Raw genomic sequence first — 21,309 nt, forward strand, 5'->3', positions numbered from 1 at the left:
GATTTTGAAGTTAATTACCATAGCACTTATGTAGATTAAGACAATAAATTAACGTAATTCTAATTTTTTTGACTGATAGAAAATTTTATGAATCAAATTAATTCATGATCAAAATTTTCTGATGTGGTACCGTTTATATTTAATTCATATAAATAAACTGTAATTTATATTTCTGCACACTATAAACTGTATTGTGCAGAAACAGTTGAAAGATAGGAGGGCTCTAAGTATCAGTAACAAAAGCATTTACGATTACAAACAAACAATTTTTAACAAGGAAACTGTTTTTCAATATTTGATATACAATAATACCATCTAAATCTAAACTTTTCTTACAAATCCTTTTTTAAGCTATAGTTTCAGTAGTATTTTGAAAATTATTCTAAGATTTTGAAGAAAATATTGTAGAAAAAATATTTGCATGAACCTAAAAATGTTTACGACAGAAATTACTAAGGAAAAAAAAGGAAGTATTTTAAACTTTATTGAGCAAAGATTATAATAATTAAATTAAAAAAACAATTATTAGGATGTAAATTGATTGATGGAACAGTGTGTTAAATTGAACATTCCATACAAAACAAAACAGTTGAAAACTTCAACATTATAGGAAAACAATAGCATCATTTAAAACATATGAACTAAAAATCTGAAGTAAATTTCAATGAATGAATGTAGAATATTCACCAGTTTTGCATAAATCACAAAACAAACATGTATAAGCTAGATAAACAAATGAGACTAAAAGGTAAGATTTTAAAATAAAATACTGCACATATATTTATGGTAAAAATAATATTTCTATTGGAAAAAAAAATGACGGGTTAAAAAATAATGTTTAAACAACAGACTTACTGATTTTATGATTTAAGTAATCAGAGTAAAAATTAGGTTAAAATCACCATTAAAAATGACAGTAAAAATAATCAGTTGTTTAAGATTTGAACTACAAAAATTAAGGTTATTATTTATGATTTGAAAAAAAAAGAAAAGAAAAAAAGAAACAAGATAAAAAATATTTTTCTGTTTATTTATAAACCATAATATAACAATATATTTTTTTTAAACAATCATTTTTGTCAATCAGAATAGAAAAAAAAATCTAATTCATAATTCAGGTATTTACGGTTAACTACGAAGACTAAAACAGAAATAAGTAATAATAAAAAATTATAACAAAGAATAAAATGAAGTTATAAATTATTTAAACTGTATTTAAATATGAACAAAAAAAGTTTGGATAAAATGTCATAATTGTGAAAAAAAAGTCTTGAAAATTTCTTTTTTAACAAAAACAAAATAGATAAAGTAACACACATGTAAAGCAAAAATCACTGCAAATCAAACCAAAGGCTAAGTCTAATTAACAATTCAAATAATTGAAAAAAAAAATTAAGTCAACATATACAAAAAAAAAGCAAGGTGAAACAAATTAATAGTAAAGGAATATGGGAGAGGAGCCTGTGGGAAATTAAGATTATCCAATTTAAAAAGTAACCAACGAAAAGTGTTAATATTATGAGTCTAATTTAAAGCTATGTATAAAGGCAGTTAATATTTGGACAAGATATGAAATTGACAGCGTGCAAATTGAAGTCTTGATTTCTTAAACTTAACTCTGACTGTAACCTTCCTTCACTCAAGGATCTAAAAACAAACTTAAAAAAAGTAAGGACAGTAAATTTTAATTTTATACAACTGTCTAAGAAAAAAATGTTTTACAGAGAAAAGGTAGGCATATTTTGCAAAATGCACATACCAAATAATAGGTAAATAGGTAGGCAATAGGTAATAATAACAATAGGTAATAGGTATAAATAGGTAGGCATATTTTGCAAAATGCACAAACCAAATAATCTGATAGCAGTTATAAAACCTCAAAAAACAAAATAAGTAATTATTTTCATACATACATTTCCCGAAAAATTAACTGAGGGGAAAGCAACCCCATTTATTCTTTATTCAAGAATAGGGAGCAGCTTGCTTTTTAGAATGTACGAAAGCCAGTAGCAGTTTGACCAAAGACATGATGGATTTTGGTTTTCAAACACATGAAAAAAAAAGTTCAGCTGTGTATTTTTGAGTTTTAAAAATAACATATTTATAACAAAAAATAAATTTTTTAACATTGATAATGCATTAATATTTCTTTTAATATTAAACTAAAAATGAATAAAATAATAAAATTTTTATAACATAATTTTCTTATTAAATAATATTGAGATCATGAATTATGATCAATGCAATTTTATTTAAATTTTAGAATTTATACTAAAAAGAATATTTGGTCTCAATGAGATATGAAATGAAATACAGTAGAGAACCGATTATCCGGAACGATCGGGACCATCGCTATTCCGGATAACTGATTTTTCCAGTTTTCTGAATCGCTACAAAAAGCCGTTTTTTTTTATTGTCAAACTCAACTAAAAAATATATATATATATTTAGAATAATCTAAAAAAAACTCTTACTTCTTTTAACAGTGTAGGGAACTAATGATTATTTCTAAAATGATGGTAAACATCTTTTAAAGAAGAATTCTGAAATCTTTTGAAAAAAAAAAAAAAAGGCGGGAAAATGTATCGAATTTTGTTCCGGTTTTCCGGATAAGCGGTTCTGTACTGTAATATAATTTATAAAAATATTTTTAGTATTTCGTAAGTATGATCTTTGAAAAAAATACTAGTTAAATAAAAAAAAAAACATTTTTCGTACAAGTAATGAGCAAAACAATTTGAAAAATAATAATTCCAAGGCAGATGGATAATGAGGATATTTTTAAGCTAAAATAACAAAATTTATTATAAAATATGCAATTCAGAGTAAAATATAAACATTAATATTCATATACGGAAGATTAAATCTATGTCTTTTTTAAATAATTTATACAAGGGTGCACCCATGTGTCACTTATTTTGATATTTCAAAAAGACAATACCAATTTCAACACAAAATAAAACAATAATTGTATTATTTATTATCAAAAATTAAAAGTAATAAATTGTTTATTACTGACAATGAAATGACTAGAAACTATCTACAGTCCATTAAATAATTGGCAATCATTTCTAGATGTATAAGTGTATTAGAAAGCTAAAGCACAGTGATTATTTTAAAAAAGAAAAAAATATATATAAATTAAAAAATTTATATTTAAAATATATGCATTTTCTAAATTTGCATTAAAATGAGCATGAAGATATTGATTTAAAAAATATAAGCTATATTGAATCGATCATGAATAAAACAGACCGATAAATATATCACAGATATAAATAAGGTAAGCAATAATTTTTTTTTCAGGTACTAGCTACTTCTTCCTGGGGTAGATAACCATGGTTCAAGCGTGCTATGAAGTAGTCTTCGCTGTTTAATAATAGATCATAAAATTCTTGGTTCGGCTCATTAGGCAAATTTCCACCTAAATGTTCTGGTAAAATGGCTGGCGGTAGATGTTTGTGCAAACTTTTGAGATCACTACCATGGAAATAGATCTAGAAATTAGAAGAGACATATGACAATATAATTTCAAAAAAAAATAATATTAATTATTTTTTAAAAAAAGAATATTTTATTGAGAAATAATCACATAATATGCAACAATATTGCATCTTATATATCTACGATGATGTAAATACATAAGATGCAATATTGTAGTTATAGAAACATTTCACGAGAAGGGCATAAATTTTTTTTTTTTTTTATGCTACTTAGATTTAAGAACAGTAAAACAGGCTCTTTAACCCGCTATCTACTGCATTATGAACTACTGAAAATTGTTTCATAAATTTTTTTTTGTTGGCTGCTATATTGATAATTAAAGAATATACAAGAAAAAAACTTTCTCCGGTGCAAAATTTGAAGACTGTTTCTAAAACGTACCATCAGAATATAAGTAATGGTTGTTGTGCTATAAAGTTTTAAAGTGATTGGTGCTTATAAGTACCGTCAGTAGATAAAGGGTTAAAGTGCTTTGATACATTTTACGATAGAAAATTGAATTATAAGACAAACAATCTATCCAAATGGTATATTTAATATCAATTTTAATATAGATATATTACTTGATTTTCTTTTAGCAAATAATAGCTTTTTCTGGAAAATAATTACTACAAGAACCAAAAACAGCCGAATTAAATTACTCTTTTAATTAAAATATATTTCTACTGGTACTCAAAATATAAAATGAAATTTAATTAGAAAAACTAATAAGATAGATAATAATAATAATTTTTTTTTAATGAAAATTCCTTTTAGACAGAGGAAAAATACTAATAAAAATGATAATTATGCCGATTGAAAATAGTTATAACAAATACCAAAATTATTAAGTTTTTTCAAAAGGTATATATAATATTAGATAATTGTAAATCAAGAAACCAAATATAACCGAAAAACCTTCACTTTTGATAGTAACAATTAAAAATTTATTTTGAAAGTAAATAAATTACTGGATTGTCAGATATTGTACAGATTTTCAAAAAATGATATGCCAAAAATAAATTCCTACTGGTGAGAAAAAAAAGGATCTATTTCATAAAAAATAAATAAATAATAATAAGGTCTATATCAGTTTACATTTTTAGTACAAGTATCAGTATCATTAAAATAATATATAGTTTAAAAAAGTAATAATTGCTTAGTTGACACCCTCCCCCCCCCAAAAAAAAAATAATAAAAAATTATGATAAGAAAGAAAGAAATAGCAAATAAAGCATAATATGATATACTAGCATAATTAAGAAGATAATTCATAATGATTATGAAAATGCCCGATTTAATTAGTTAGTCCTAACTGCAACATTTAATAGTCTTTATAGTATTATGATTAGATAGTTCTAGAAAGTTGTAATTGTGTCTACCATTTTTATAAAAAAAGGATAGATCAAATTGAAAGTAAAAATTAGCCAGCACATACTACTTTTTATTCAGTTAGAACACATTTAAAGGGCATTACAGAAAATTGCATACCATCCAACAAATTGTGGTTTTTAGGAATATTTTTTCAATAAATTAGATTTAAAAAAAAAACATTGAGCAAAACTCAAACAAACTTTAATGTAAGATAATAAAAAAATAAATAAGTTTTTTTTGCTAAGAATTTTCTCAAGTTCTAATAGGAAAAAAAAAACTCTTCAGAGATTAAAATTTGAAAAACTCTGATAATCACTTGAAAATTGAGTCAGCAATTATGATATTGCAAAATTTATAATTACATATTTAATACTCATAACAATATGAACTAATGAATAAGCAACAACACATACTCTCTCTTTTATTTTTTCACTCAATATTGGCTTAACCAGTGAAAACAGCACAGAGAAAATAGTAGAGTGATTTATAATGTGGATGGCTTTGTCACGAATTGGTAAGCAATCCTAAAGGAAAAATTAAAAAGTAAAAGAATGAAAAAACAAACAAACAACAACTTAATTTTAATATATGAATTAAAATTCACAGAATAAAAAATCGTTATATGAGTAAAAGAAGAAACACAGAATTTATATTTTATTTCTAACAAACATAAATAAAAGAACAAAATTTGCAAATATGTTTAACATAATATTGGTAAAGTAATAGTTTTTGACATTTACAGATTATATATGTTAATTTTACACAATTTCTTAATTTGCCGATAATGAACTACTTTTTTTTATATCCAATGATGTTTCCTATTTCAATTTTTTGTCCAGCAGTGGACTGATCATTAAGACACGGTTCCCAGCAGATCACCGAAGTTAAGCATCACTGGCTGCGATCAGTGTGCGGGTGGGTGACCACTTGGATTAGTCTGCGTAGGAACCGATGGTGTGTGGCATTGGTCCTTGTTAAACTGTTCTACTGTAAAGTGCTTGACTTCGCGCGCAGGTCGTCGGGCTACTGAAGAGGAGGTGCCATCCCCTCTGCAGAGGATAAAAATTGTGATTGCATGTCTTCGGATCATCCTCAGGGTTGTTTCCTAGACCGTCGCCAATAGCCCATTGTGCAGCCCTAGTGCAACGTAAATTAACTACAACTACAACCATTTCAATTTAATTAAAAAAACAATTTTAAGAATTAAGCTTAAAATAATAGCACTATAATATTATTCAAAGTAATAGTAGTTAATTGTCAGTCTAAAATCAAAGATAACTTGCAAATACAAAAAAAAGTTACAATCCTTAAACTAAAAAATAGAAATGCAGTAAGTAAATAAGTGAGTAATAGCAATAAGTGAAAGTAATAAATTAAAATCAATGGAAAATATGAACTATTTTGGATTAATCACCTGTAATGTATTGATAAAGCACCGGACTTCATTCATGGGTATTTGAAGCAAATGGGACCAAGAAAAATCCTTCATATCAGCAATGGTGATTGTACCACAAATTTGAGTAACTGGATTACGAATCGCCATTTCGTTGCACATGATGTTGAACTTTAGAAGTTCTTCACATGTTAAAGTGTTTGGATCCCACTTACCTAAGAAACATAAGTGCATCATTATTTTTTTTTTCCATAAAAAATACAGGATTTATACCATAACAGCATTTGAGGCAGTGAAGAAGTAAAATAAAAATATAACTAAAATTTTTCTTTTTAAAGCACATTAATGCTAAAAAATATTATTGTTTATTCTGTGAAACTCCAATTATTGGGTTTCAGTGGAAACAGATCCAAGCCAGATAATTGATTTTCTAATTAGTTTTGTAATCAGATAAAATAATATTATTACTTATAAAGAAAACAATATTTGATAATAGTCTATGTTTATAAGAACAATAATTATAATAGTCAATATTTTTTACACAAGAGAAATGTCTTTTACTGGCTATTAAATCTATTCGAAACATATTATTATTTATTATGTGAAACTCCAATTATCAGGATTCAGTGGAAACAGATACAATCCAGTTAATTAATTTTCTTATTTGTAATTAGCGAAAAAAAAATATTATTACTTATAAAGAAAACAAAATTTGATAATAGTCCATGTCTATAACAACAATAATTATAATAGTCAATATTTTTTACACATGTGAAATGTCTTTTACTGGTTATTAAATCTATTGGAAACATCCATAATTTAAGTTTTAATGGTCTGGAAATGTTTCAAATTTATTTCCTACTAAGTATAATTGTAATAATATTAATTGTAAATGTGACAACAATATGACTCATAAAATAATAAATTAATGATTTTCCTCCCCCACATACACAAAATTGAAACCAGTAAATAGAAATGTCATGCTGCCAATATGGCAGCACTGGTTCATTAAGGGTTAAATCTAGCTCATAGATCAGTTCTATACCTTTAAATTCTGTTATCATCTATTTTTCAATTAATTTATTCACTAAAACAATCTGCTTTTTTGGTGATTCAGATGATTGAAGTTCTAATGTAGACTAACTTATCTTTTTGTATACATTAACATTATTTATAAAATGTATAATAACATTCTGCCTATAAGTTCAAAACTAATTTTTTAGAAAGTTTTATGAATAATAATTTAGATAAACTCTACTTTAACACCAAATAAATTTGGTTTTTTTACCCTCACTTTTTGGACTTAAGTTTTATATAAATCTTTTTATTAGTTTCATTTCTCTAAGCAGAAGGTGTGGATAATTACACTTACAATATACATTAAGAAGTCAATTTAAAAAGCAAATAGCACAAGGGACATGTCGGTTACTGCAAAGCATTTTTGGCACAAGTGTCGTTCTGTAGTCAAAATTAAGATAATATTCCACACAAACCAAAATTATTATATCCATAGACCCTATAAATTGTATGCAAAAACAGATAATAGGTAGTAAATGCCTTTTTATTTTAATGATAAATGTGGAAGTACTAAAATTTAGTTAAGAGTGATGTGTGATAACTCATCAAAAATGATTTATCTGGTCTTGAAACTAGATGCCAAAAGAGGTTTTCGTTTTGCCTTTTTCCATTTACAGATGTAACAATAAATTTACTAAAACATCATTTATATCACAACTAAACTATATCATAAATGAAAGTTCAACAAATAAAAGTGATCTATTGATACCACATTTAAGCATAGCTGTATAAAAAGAGAAATATAGGAAAAAAATTAACAAAATAAACAAAGATAGAAATATTATTACAGGTTATTCAGAACTGAATAAAGCTTAAATAATAAATTTTGCATAATAATATCAATAAGGATAGGCCATGAGAGATAAATCCCCCATGACCAGCCTAATCAAACGCCAAATTAAAAAGTGATTGAATTGTTCCAAACAGACAGTTAGGAGCAGGGGAAGAGATCCATGGTTGGCGATTTATGGAAAGATAAAATAGCTAAAAACAAAACCAACCCCCCAAAATCAATATTAAATTTTAAAATAATTTGTCGAAAGCAAATCGCCAGAAAGACAGTGAGAATTAGTATATCCATGTAACTGAAAAATTTTTGCGGTAAGAAATGAAGAGTTTTCGATTTAGTCGAGACAGTGCATTAATGAGTCTTACATTAGTACTGAAATAAAAAGTTCGCCGTTACATTGATTGTTAAGAAAAGAATAAATATGTTATATTCACTATTTATAAAACGTAATAAAAATTAAATAATTAGTATAATTCAATCAAAAATTGATTAAGAATGATTATACAAAAGTTTAAGAAATTAAGAGATTTTAAAAGCTACGATAGTGATGCCACACTAGGCATTACATATCTCTTCCTCAGAAGCAATTAAATTTTTATAAATAAAAAAAGATAGGAAAAAAAACATAGAAATTACAGAAGGAGTATATATTTATTTATAATAATAATATTCTTTAACTAAAGTAATAATAGTTACCCAAGAAACGTTAATAGCAAAAATTTAAAAGCTCAATTAATGAAATTAATTCTAATATTACCAAACTTTGAGAGTAAAATGGCACATCCTTCTGGGCTTCTGTATGGTAGAAAGTAATGAATTCCTGAATTGATGGCATTCATACAAGAATGAGGATTGAAATTTACGAACATACTAGGAAGTTCCAATGGAGCTTTATAGTATTTTTTAATGAGCTCATTAGCTGCTTGACAGTCAAACTTCCTTGCCCGTAAGAACATTAGTAGAAAACTCTCATCTAAAGATGGAGTTAAACCTTTTTCATCTAAAGGGAAAAGAGAGAAAAAGAATACATAAGTCAAAATTTTAAGAAAAATAAATGGTATAAGCCCGTGAAAATTCTAAAAACTTAGATCTCAGAATTTGTTTTTTTAAAAAAAGTGATTACTTAATTAAAGAGTTGTCAATAATATTTTAGTTTTAACAGTTTTAGTTTCCATATTTAAGTATTATCTTGAAAAAAAAAATGGATTACTGGTAAATAAAGTTAAACCATCCTAAAGCCATTCAACCTGACTTAAACTTTTGGACTAGATTCAAAAAAGATAAAAAAAAAAAAAAAAAGAAAGAAAAGAAACACTTATTATTTTAATTTAGCTCATTAACCATAAGTTACTGTAACCATTATTTAACTGTAAAATGATAAATCATACTTTTGAAAAGTTACAAAACTCAACTCAAATTTTCTAAGTACTTCATGTTTTGCTTAAAAATAAAAACAATCATAATTGCTATGAATCTAATAAAAAACAAATAACTAAAAGAAAGTTAACAATACTATAAACTAAATTTTAAATTTGGCAGAAATACTACTAAAAGACTTATGATTTATCTACTGACAGTAATTCCATTCAATTTTACGCATTTATACATATTCATATACTCAATAGGTAAAATTTATGTAATCTAATTTGTAATTCTTATTCAAAAATCATTACATAACTTTATTTTTAAAAAAATTATATTTAAAAGAGGGAGAAAAAGAAGTTTTTTTTTCTTTTTAAAAAAAAAAAAAAAAAAATTTGAATTTACAACTTGTTTTTATACATAAAAATTTTACAAAAAACTAGTTTTTATACCTTTTTCCTTATTATATTATCACAAATCATACATATTCTAATGAATATTAATTTAATGAGTAATATTCTAATTATATTCTAATGTACTATCTAATTATACTCCAATGAATTCTATTAAATTTGATCCTGATACAGAAAACAAGGGAACTCCTGGATAAAGTATAGGGAGAAATTAGCCTTGGTGGAAGATTTTTAATGGAAACCATCAAAATATGTTACTAATCCCTGAAGGAAAGAAGTATCAAAATTATCCACGATATTTTATATGGAAGTCTTCAATTCTGTCACACTGCTTGCCATCAGCATATATAATGCATAGCACAACCCGATCACATTTTTTTGGCTTTAACTTCAGGGTAATTGGCCAGCCAATCTTTGACAAGTTACCTGTTATCCAAAAAGGATACAGATTTTGAAAGGTGAATGGAGCATTTTCCACAAACTATCAACTATCTCTAAAAATATTTCATATTGTATTTTATAATTGTCCTCGAACAGCAAACCCAATTTTGAGTTTACGACTACCAACGTTCAACTCTGTAGTCTTGTAGGTTTGAACCCAATCCAGAAAACAAGGGAACTAATTTAATATAGAAACTTTGTTAATGAAATTTAACTATGAACTTTTTTAAATGCAAAGTATATGAAAACATAAATTTATTATTAATCTTTTCATATTATCTTATCTTTGACAAGTTATCTGTTATCCAAAAAGGATACAGATTTTGCAAGGTGAATGGAGCATTTTCCACAAACTATCAACTATCTCTAAAAATATTTCATATTGTATTTTATAATTGTCCTCGAACAGCAAACCCAATTTTGAGTTTACGACTACCAATGTTCAACTCTGCAGTCTTGTAGGTTTGTTTGAACCCAATCCAGAAAACAAGGGAACTAATTTAATATAGAAACTTTGTTAATGAAATTTAACTATGAACTTTTTTAAATGTTTTTAAATGTTAATGTTTTCATATTATCTTTTTAATTTGTGTCTCAATAATCTTTATAAATAAATCATTATAACTATAGATATTCAGCTTTAAATAAGGATTTACAAGCTTTAAACATTTTGACACACATTTGAACTATTAGTCCAGTTCATGTAAACCAATTGTACTTTAATGTTTTAAAAATGTTAGAACATAAATTCACATATTCATTTATAAGGTTTAAAATTTATTGCCCACTAATTTATTAAAAGTATATATGGGGTAAAAAAAATCTCTTATTAACATTTATTGGCAAATTAAATTAAAATACGTTGATTTGGAAATGATAAAATTTGTAATGAATATCAATGAGATAAAAAAAACAAACTTTTCAATAAATCTTTAAGATTTTCAAGATAAGTTGATAGTTTATCTTCTCTTTCATGTAATTCCAATTCAGCACATTTACGAAGATCTTCAGTAATAAGATCACATTCGAACTTCGTGAACTCTTCACTCAACTCTTTTTCCATGATTAAATCCTGCAGAGAAAAAAAAACGTAATTTTTTATTTCTTTGACATATATAATGAACTTTAATAAAAGCAGGTACTTATAACGCTAAAAAACGGCTTTTAAATATCAATTAATGTACAGATAGACATATAAAAAACAATTTTCGTTAGACCTGCATTAATACTTAAAAATTCAATTGAATTTTCACTTACGCCTGGATCATTTATTATGACATCATCACACTACCACTGTACTGTCCATCAACTCATTATGATTATAACCATACCCTCGCATGGTTGATAAATTGCGTGTCCGGTTTCCTAAATCATCAACAAAACGATTTTTTCAGACAGAAAGTAGCAGTAGTTAGCGTCTTTTTTCTCTTTTCGATTTGTCTCATTGATAATGTAGGATCGAACATAAACGCTTTTACCTAACTTTACAGAAATACTTCAACCAATGGGTTACAAAACATAATGGGGATATTTTCTATGACGTCAGAAAATAATTTAACATTTCAATGCAGGAGTTTTTCTTTTCTTTTTTTTTTTTAAATTTTGAGTCGCAACTTGTAAAAGAGGAGCCATAAAAGAGGAACACGCAAAAAGTTCCCTTATATTGAAAGAAAACAATTGTGATTACAAAAAGAGAAAAATTAACTTACTTATGGAATGCTTGTTGTTGTTGTTAATTTACGTCGCACTAGAGCTGCACAATGGGCTATTGGCGACGGTCTGGGAAACATCCCGGAGGATGATCCGAAGACATGCCATCACAATTTTGATCCTCTGCGGAGGGGATGACTTATGGAATGCATAGGGTTACTTATGGAATGCATAGAGTTTCCCTTTAACAAATTTTTCGTTATAACTTACTGCCAAATGTAATGCAGTAAGGTAAATCTAAAATTTTTTGACTTTGATATTTTTCCATCGATATTGGAATAAATATTTTCTTGAAGTAACGAGGAAAAACAAGAGGTCGAAAATTTCTCTCTTAATTCGCTTTCCAGTCAAGTGGTTCAATCAGAGTCAGAGAACATAAATGAACTTAAAGAGCGCATAAATTAACTTGAAGACTTGCATTACAGCTCCATGATTCACGATTGCAATGCTCGAATACGCCATCTGGAGAGAAGATGGCTTTCCTCTCATCTTCTTCTCAGTTGTAAAAGAATGTACTACGAAGTTTTCCCCTTTCTTAATATTTTTCGTATTTAATTGTCGAAAATATTTTTTAAATTTCCACAATGCTTTCCTTTAGAACTATGTTCAGTAAAGTTTTCAGTTCCATACAGTTTCCCAACTTGAATTCGCAGCCTCTTGAAGGAATGAAATATCCTTAATTTTTTGTAAATGGTAGTAAAGAATTATCGATTTCATTTTTGTTACTTGATTTGCAAAATTTATAAGAAGTTTTGAACATTCTTTAATGAGCTAAATATTTGTGTTAAATTTTATGCATCTACTTTTTAGTCAGCACAGTTTATCTTAGAACTTATTATAAGAAATTTAAAAAGTATATTTCTTAGACATTAATTTAATTATTATCAATGAAATATTTTATTGATTTAATCCTGCCATATATATATGACAGGAAACTAGTTTGTTTTGTTTCCAAAAATGTTTTTTATTTTTTTCCCAACCCAACTCTGTTAAAGCAGTTTCCAGTTTTGTTTTGACTAGTGTAACACTAACAATTTCCTAACGTGTTTTGTTTTTATACAATCTATATTTAAATTCACTGAAACAAAAATGTCATTCAAAATTTTTTCACTGAGAGGTGCATTTCAACATTTAAAAACTGATATGTAAAACAATTTTTTGTAAAAGAAGTATAGACAATAAAACCAATGAACTTCGAATCAGCAAAAAATAGAAATTGCATATATTGTTATAAGTGTTATGAGATATTAACATTTACGTGACTACTTTTTTTCACATAACCAGTTAAAAATCAGCAAAACTTAGATGATTTGGCTCAAATTATTGCACTATTACGAGATGTTGCAGCAATTTAAAAATAGAGCTTTGATAATATTACCAAGTAAAATGATAGGTGTCAAAATTTCTAAAAACATATACATAGGATAAGAAATATTAATATAATTGGTTTAAAAATGCTTTATTTTGTCCCTGTCACTTTATGTAGTAAGCAGAGGTGTCGATAAAATCAATGATGATGAAATAAAATATTGTTCCTTGGGGTTAAAAAAATATCTTGGCAATTGAATATTTATGCTATTATTCAATTGTCTTATTTTGAAAAAGATTGTGTATTGGTGTAGGCACGAATGAATAACCAAAACTGAATTGGCTCGGGAGAAAAAGACCTGAAGGTGCTCTGGAGTTCAAGGGAGATATATCGGATCAAATTGTAGTTTCTCGATTGATCAGTGGTCTTTTAAAAAGCTTAACATTCAAATTTAGGTGGAAAGTCTTCCCAACATATGGCAAGTGCAAATTGAAGCTTGCTTTCCTCTTGATTGCGTGGAATTTTCCTCGGAGGACATTCTCTTGCGACCAGTGTTGGTGTGTGACTTTGCCAGAGCGTTTGAACTCATAGATTTGATATAGCTGAGGCTATATTGTGAAGGATTAGAAACAACAGTAACAACAACGAATAACCAAAAATAATAAAACAAGGAGATATCGACGCCGGATTTGATTACTATCAAAAAAGTAAAATAATCAGAAATCTGATTTTTTTTGTGTGCACGCTGAAATTTTTTTTAATGATTTCCTCATTTATGAAATATTTTAATAAACTTATTAAATAATATGAATATTTCATTTTTAAAAAAAAGTAAAATAAATAATTTTTAGCTGCTTTATATGCACACTTCATTGACATTCTATAATTTATTTTGAAAACAATTAATGTAGTCAATTTTTTTAAATTTACAAAATTTAAAAAATGTAAGATTTTAAAACTTTTAACGCTTTTTTTATTTTTGCATTTTCTTCCTTAATGATTGCAGTGTTAACAAATCTAATGCATTCATTCACTTATAGGTCGAACGTACTAGAATATTTTCTATGATTAGTCATGGAATGTAAGAAAAAATTTAAAACGTTCACGCAGCTTTAAAAATTTTAATTTATATTCAATACACAATTTTATTATCATCATGCTAATTTGCAAAATTAGCATAATGATATTAATACACTTCATGCTAATTAATTTTTTTTAAAAATTTATTTTAAAGTCTTATTAACGGACGAAGATTAATTCAAATAACATTCAAACGCAATTATAAGCCATATTGTTAATGAAAAACCACATTTTTCTTGCTCATAACGTTTTAAAGACAGAGAGAGGGAATGTGTGAGTTCGGAGTAGTTTGAAATACAAATATATACAAGCAATAAAAGAGAGAATTCGATATTTCAGTCATTTTTTTAGACACTGTGACCCTTCACTTCATAAATAATAACTTTCTGCTATTTTCTTTTATTTTTATCAATTTAACTTATTGTTATAAACGACAAAGTCACTTTCTTTCTAAATATACCTAGTCAATCTGAGCTTAGTTCCATAAATATTTAAGTATTTCAAAAAGAATACAAAAAAAAAAAAAAACTTTTAGTTATTATTTCATTGAAAATTTCTCTCTTAAACTAAAAAATTATAGTTTCTGAATCATTGATATTATTTAAAGTTGGATGCAACTATTATACATAAAAACGCAATTTTATAATGGCTCTTAATTTTTCAATTGATTTGAAATCGAAAGAGAACTATGAATTATTTATTTTTCATTCTCAAAATTAATAGCTGCAATATTTGAATAATGGGGGATATGCTACTGAGAATTCAATTAAATAATGTTATACGTTTTATTGATTAAGGAGAATTATAACATGTTTAATTTTTCTTCTTCTTAAAGATTTAGTGTTTTAGTTGTGGTTATCTGTGTTCTTTTCAAATGAAGCTGTTTTGCATATGCACATACAGGTTGCAAGCATCATGATTTTATAAAATTAAAAACCAAAATTAGAAAAAAAAAATGTGTGCTAACAAATATAGCTAAACAAGAAACTAAATAGATCTTTTTTTCAATTCCTACTACAGTCGGACTTCTATTTAACGAACTTCCATTTTGCAAGTTTCTCTATTTTGCGAATTTTTCGTGAAATAACTTCCGAATAGCGAAGTTAATTTTCTATTTAACGAACTTTTCTTTGAGATACTTACCTATTTTCCAAAATATTTCAGAACATTTCAAACTTGTTAACGCATTTTTTGGGGGAAATGAGCTTGAATTAATTTTCGAAGCTACTGCTTTATGTAATGTTTCACCGCTTTCTCTTAAAGTTATTTTATAGAAAGCAGCAAAATCCCTTTCTGCTTGCATTGCAAACGAAAAAATCAGTTCAAATTAATGAATTTTATCAGTAGCAATTGAACTTAAAAACGCACGTGGTAATGCATGTTTAAAATGAAATTTTTATAATAAATGCATCTATAATTTAATACATAAATTTAGCATCTTTTTTTTCAGTTAAAAATGCATGCAGCTTGATAGTATAACACTGGATAATGTTTTGCTCTATTCTTGCTTTCCAAGCAGGTTTCTTTTATGGTTAAGATTTATAAAATAAATAGTAGATACTAGTTTACAAGATAACGGTGCATCAATCGCTATTTTAATTATGTCTACTGTTTACAAATTTAAAACCTGTTTTGCGTTGTTTAAACATTTTAAAAGGTGATTTTCTATTTAACGAATTTTCCCTATAGCGAACTTATTATCGGGATTTATCAACTTCGTTAAATACAGGTTCGACTCTATTAGTTCACACTCGCCCTATATATATTCATATATCTTGTTCAAATTTTTAATCGTTAATAAAATACTTTTTATTCATCTACTCAAGGTCAAATACACTTTTTTTAAATTTGTAGTGGATGACTTTTGATGTTAATACAGTTTTTTCAAATATTAATTCATAATTAAATTTAATTAATTCATTTCAGTTTTATACGGGATAAAAAATTTATCTTATTCTTTTCTGATCTAAGTGGGAATTGACTTTAAAATTTTTATTTTTAATATTACTTGCTTAAAAAAAAATCAAATTGGGAACCATAAACTAAAGAATTAATTGAGGAATCAATTGTGTGTTAATAATAAAAGACTTAAATAAAATAGAATAGTTTTACCTTATTATTTCATATGCTAATCTTCAAAAGTAATAAGTTACTCAGATAATGATACAACTCCAGTCCTCACCTGCCGTAGGGTTCTGCTTCTTCAGAGGTAACCATCAGGTATTCACGTGACTTACACAAAGACCCAAAGGTCACACGCGTTTTATATCTGTGCAAAGTTTGCTTTATCTTTGCTAAAATATTGCTGTTTTTGGAAACGTGACAAATGTTTGCGTAATACAGCTGCTAGCGACCGGTTGGGTTGACATTGATTTGAGCGTATGCGATGTCTTTTAGTCTTCTGTGATGTAATTTCACTTTAGATTTGAAGTTGATTAGAGATGCTCTTATTTATGGTCGTCTATGTTTTGATTCGTTGTAGTGTCGAAATGTCGTATTTAGATTGTATTACTGCATCAGAAAATGCATGAAATATGTCGGTTAAGGACTGATAGATGAGATAACTATAGGTTAATGGCTTTTTTTTTCTCAATGAGGGAACTATTGCCCAATCCAATTATCTACACTTGAGAGTAGAGTTTTTTTTTCTTAGAGCTGAATTTATATATAAAAAAACATATTCTTATGAATATTCTTCAATACAGTTCGCCATTTTCACGAAATCTTGTTATTACTACTATTATTATTTTACCAAAATCATAAAAAATACGGTACTTAAAAACATTATTTAACTTTTGCCTGTATAGCTATACTTATTTCTGTCTTACTTCTGTATCCCATATTTCTGTATCAAACAATAGTCACGATAAAGCAGGAAAATATTTTCTAAAAACATTTTTCACAAGCGAATAGTTTAGTATTGATATCTATATCAAATGATGCAAAATACTCACGGTGTTAAAGCAATCAGTTGATAATACTTATTACAAGTCGAAATCATCAGTGACAGTCGTTATGACGTTACGATGAAGTAATATCAAATAGATCAGAGATATTCAAACTGTGCAATAAAATCTATAAAGGATGAATCCATTCATTTTAAATATCAAACATTATTTCCAGATTATGATAAAAGAATTATAAATCTCTTTTTTTAAACGCACTTTGATCATTGAAATAACGAAAATAGAATGAGAAAATTTCTTCAATGAAGTCGGCTTCCTAAAATTCTATCGTCATTACCACAATAAATTAAATTAAAATTTTTTATTTATTTATATAGTCATAAATATAACTGTTAATGTTTATAAAATACTCTATGAACGATTATTTAATATTAAAATGTTAATTAAAACGTGAAACTTTTTACTTCATTTAACCATGAAGTTTTTATTTTATAACTGGAGTTCAACAGGCAAACCAATTCTGAGTCTGCTACTAGTAATGCTCAACTTAGTAGCCTTGAACTTAACCCAGAAAACAAGAGAAATCCTGGATCAAAAATAAGGGCAAATAAAACTTTCTGGAAGATTTATTGATGGAACTAGCCCATATTTGCCTTTCACGGTGAGAAAAACCACGAAAATCTGCCATGGTTAGCCTGACGGCAAGGGAGTTCTTTGTCCATGATCCGTCTATCTCTGAGGAAAGATATTTTACATCATCACTGTGGTCGTTACAAGCCGGTACCAGAATTCGGAGCAACCAACCGCTGCTGGGATTCGAACCTGGGTTATCCCCTGAGCTACCTCTATCCCCTGAGCTACCGCGGCACTTATTAATCCATAGAGTTTAAAATTTTTTTAAAAAATTTTTTAATTTGTTTTGTATTATGGACATGTGTGTTTGTATTATGGACATTTGTGTTGAAAGCTGAAAGAAGAAAAATAAAAGAAGTTAATTTTTGAAGCGCCCGTAATTACCTGCATTATTGATCGAAAAAGAAGATAAATTTGAAAACCTCGTAATAACATCTTATGGATTTTAGAAATTTTTTTCCAAGTACAAGAAAAATGTAATTGCAAAATTAATTTCTCCGTTAAAAATGTTTACACTGAGAAAAAAAAAAAAAAGAAAAATAAACTACGACCAGAATTACCCGAATATGGGAAAATTTACCGCGTTTCTATTTCTGAGAAAAGACCAAAAAGTTTGGTAATTTCTTACCGAAGAGCTATGGTAATGATTTTAGTAAAATTAACAATAAGATATAGTTTGATAAAATTTGGTTATTGTGGTAAAATTTGGTAATTTTATCGTGATACCTGGTCTCCGTTAAAAATGTTTACTCTGAGAAAAAAAAAAAGAAAAAGAAACTACGACCAGAATTACCTGAATATGGGAAAATTTACCGCGTTTCTATTTCTGAGAAAAAACCAAAAAGTTTGGTAATTTCTTACCGAAGAGCTATGGTAATGATTTTAGTAAAATTAACAATAAGATATAGTTTGATAAAATTTGGTAAAATTTGATAAAATTTGGTTATTGTGGTAAAATTTGGTAATTTTATCGTGACGCCACAATTTTTTCTGTTAAATTTACGTTTCATTTTTATATTTTTCACTAAATGTGTGGCGCCGTTTAAAAAATATGTACATTCCGAAGGGGGGGGGGATTTGCTATTTTGTACGGTTTTGTACGATGGGGAGGGGGAGGTATTATACAAAGTACGTACATTATAAGCATACACCAAATTTAAATTTGACTTTTTCCTACACAAATAATTTAAATGAATAAATTATTTTAAATAAATATTTAATTTTATTTAAAGCATAATTATTTTAATTTTTAGGAAAAAGGGGGGGGGGTAGACCAATAAAATATACGTACTCTAAGGGGGGGGTAAGACCTTATGCACGGTTATGTACGAAGGGGGGGGAGGGGGTTAAAATTTCTCCACTTTTGTGTACGTACTTTTTGAACGGCCCCTGTAGTTATAAGAACGATAATTTTGAAATCCAGAATTTCCGGTAAGCCGTTGCCATATGAACGAAAAAATTATCAAGTGAATGGTTTAAATATCGTATAATTTGGTTTTATTAGCTGGAATTATGTTTTACTTACCAGAGATGTCATTACCATACAGTACGATAATTTCACCAGATTTTTTTTTTCTCCGTGTTTGAGTGTGAAATTGAACTCGCACAGTTATTTTTTTGTATTAGATATTCAAAAATTAATGTTGGTTTTTAATTAACATGCTTATGAAAATAGTACTATTTCACATGCGATATTGATAATGGGCGGATAATATTAAAAAAATATTAATAACAAATAATCATAAAATTGTTTTTGTAATCTGGCACGCGTCTCTAAAATGCAATCTGATATTTTAAAGTGTTTACCTTTTTTTTTTGCAACTACGCAAATACACAAAAAAATCAATTATAGTATTATCTTATCTTACACATATCGGTATAAGTAAATATTCCTGTAGAATATTTCATAACTAAAGGTTTTGTGTAGTATATATTTTAGGTTTTTATTTTATGGAAGATGAATTACTGAATAAAAAGAATTAAGAATAACAGATTTTATTTAGCTTAGGATGGTTTTTTTTAGTTTATTTATTTATTTTTTAATTTTTAGTTTTTTTTTTTTTTGATTTACGATGATAGTGTCAGAGGAGACACCGTTAAGAAAATAAAAGTATATTTGAAATATATTAGTACAAAATTGAAAAATGATCACAAATAATTAAAAAAAGATAAATAGGGGAGAGTGGGATCAATTGTAACATTTTTTACTTAACTATTTTTAACTAACAAAAAATCCAATATATTATTAGTATTAATTGACAGACGAGTAAAGTAGACTATCCTCTACTAGAAAAAAAAATAAATACCTTATTTTAAATGTTATTATATTAGTTATTAACAATTTTTGAGAGTCGTGCACTTGTTACGATTGTCCCTACTTACGGGGTCAATTGTAACAGTTCATAAATTCAACTGAAACATAGTTAATTATACATATTATTATAGTTGTGATACATTTTTTAATTGATCAAAATAGTAGTGATATTTTAGGAGTAAAAATAATAATGAGCAGAGACCTAAAGGGTTAAACTTTTAACTTTAAGGGGTTAAAAATTTTAATTTATGCTGTGAAAGGTGACAAATAAAATAATGTACATGCAACATAATATAAATGATATGGGAAACTATTGGTGGTTCTTAAAGAGTTAAGTAATGGTTTGTAAACATAAGAAATGGGAGCTAAGGGGTTAAACAATTGCAATTGAAATTATGAATTTTATTTTCAGCTGTTACAATCATCCCTTTACTTATTGTTACAATCGTCCCCAAGACCCCATTTCAGCTTCATTTGCTAAAAACAATACTAGTTAATTAACAAAACTAATATTTTTTTTTTAAAAATGTTAATTAAGGTGTCCACTTACATATTCGGTTAATAATTTTTATTTGTTTACGCAAAATTACTCTGTTACAATATAATATTCTAATACCAAAAAAAGTACTTACGTAGCGTTAAAATATCTTTTGTGATGTAACTCTTTCAAAAGTACATAAAAAGGGTTGCCAGCAAGGGTGTACATGTAGATTTATTAAATACAACTTGTGCGCCACCTAGGAACCAAATCTAGAACCCGATACTCGAAATTTTAGCTCTGTTACAATCGTACCCTCTTACAATTGTCCCCACTCTCCCCTACTAAATAAATGATTAAATAAATAGAATTAAGATGAAAATAATACAAAAAAAATAGGAATAAAAACGAGTTATATTTAGACTATTTCAAATTTCTAAAGACAGTGTATTTCGTTCGTATAAAACGGCATATTTTTTAAATTTTGGAGTTTCATTTTTTTGCATATACGTATATTTTTCTGTTTCATTTGTTTGTTCCTGATAT

At 26.9% G+C, this 21,309-nt stretch overlaps 1 protein-coding gene across 2 annotated transcripts; it reads right to left on the bottom strand.

The window, feature by feature from the left end:
* Nucleotides 1–463: 463 nt before the first annotated feature.
* LOC122270326 (alpha-tocopherol transfer protein-like) lies at nt 464–16,700 on the bottom strand. 2 transcript variants are annotated; one of them, XM_043047268.3, is made up of 6 exons: nt 16,545–16,700; nt 11,252–11,405; nt 8,875–9,117; nt 6,272–6,465; nt 5,271–5,381; nt 464–3,497 (listed from the first exon to the last, which is right to left on the bottom strand). In XM_043047268.3, the coding sequence occupies exons 2-6, from the start codon at nt 11,394–11,396 to the stop codon at nt 3,303–3,305; spliced, it is 888 nt and encodes a 295-aa protein (XP_042903202.2). In that variant the 5' UTR covers nt 11,397–11,405; nt 16,545–16,700; the 3' UTR covers nt 464–3,302. The 2 variants fall into 2 exon arrangements, with proteins under 2 accessions (XP_042903202.2, XP_042903201.2); XM_043047267.3 differs by lacking the exon at nt 16,545–16,700 and adding an exon at nt 11,591–11,751.
* Nucleotides 16,701–21,309: the final 4,609 nt, after the last annotated feature.

This window comes from Parasteatoda tepidariorum, chromosome 5 (assembly GCF_982258835.1).
Source record: "Parasteatoda tepidariorum strain Cologne lab strain chromosome 5, Ptep-v5.0, whole genome shotgun sequence".
Lineage (NCBI taxonomy): Eukaryota > Metazoa > Arthropoda > Arachnida > Araneae > Theridiidae > Parasteatoda > Parasteatoda tepidariorum.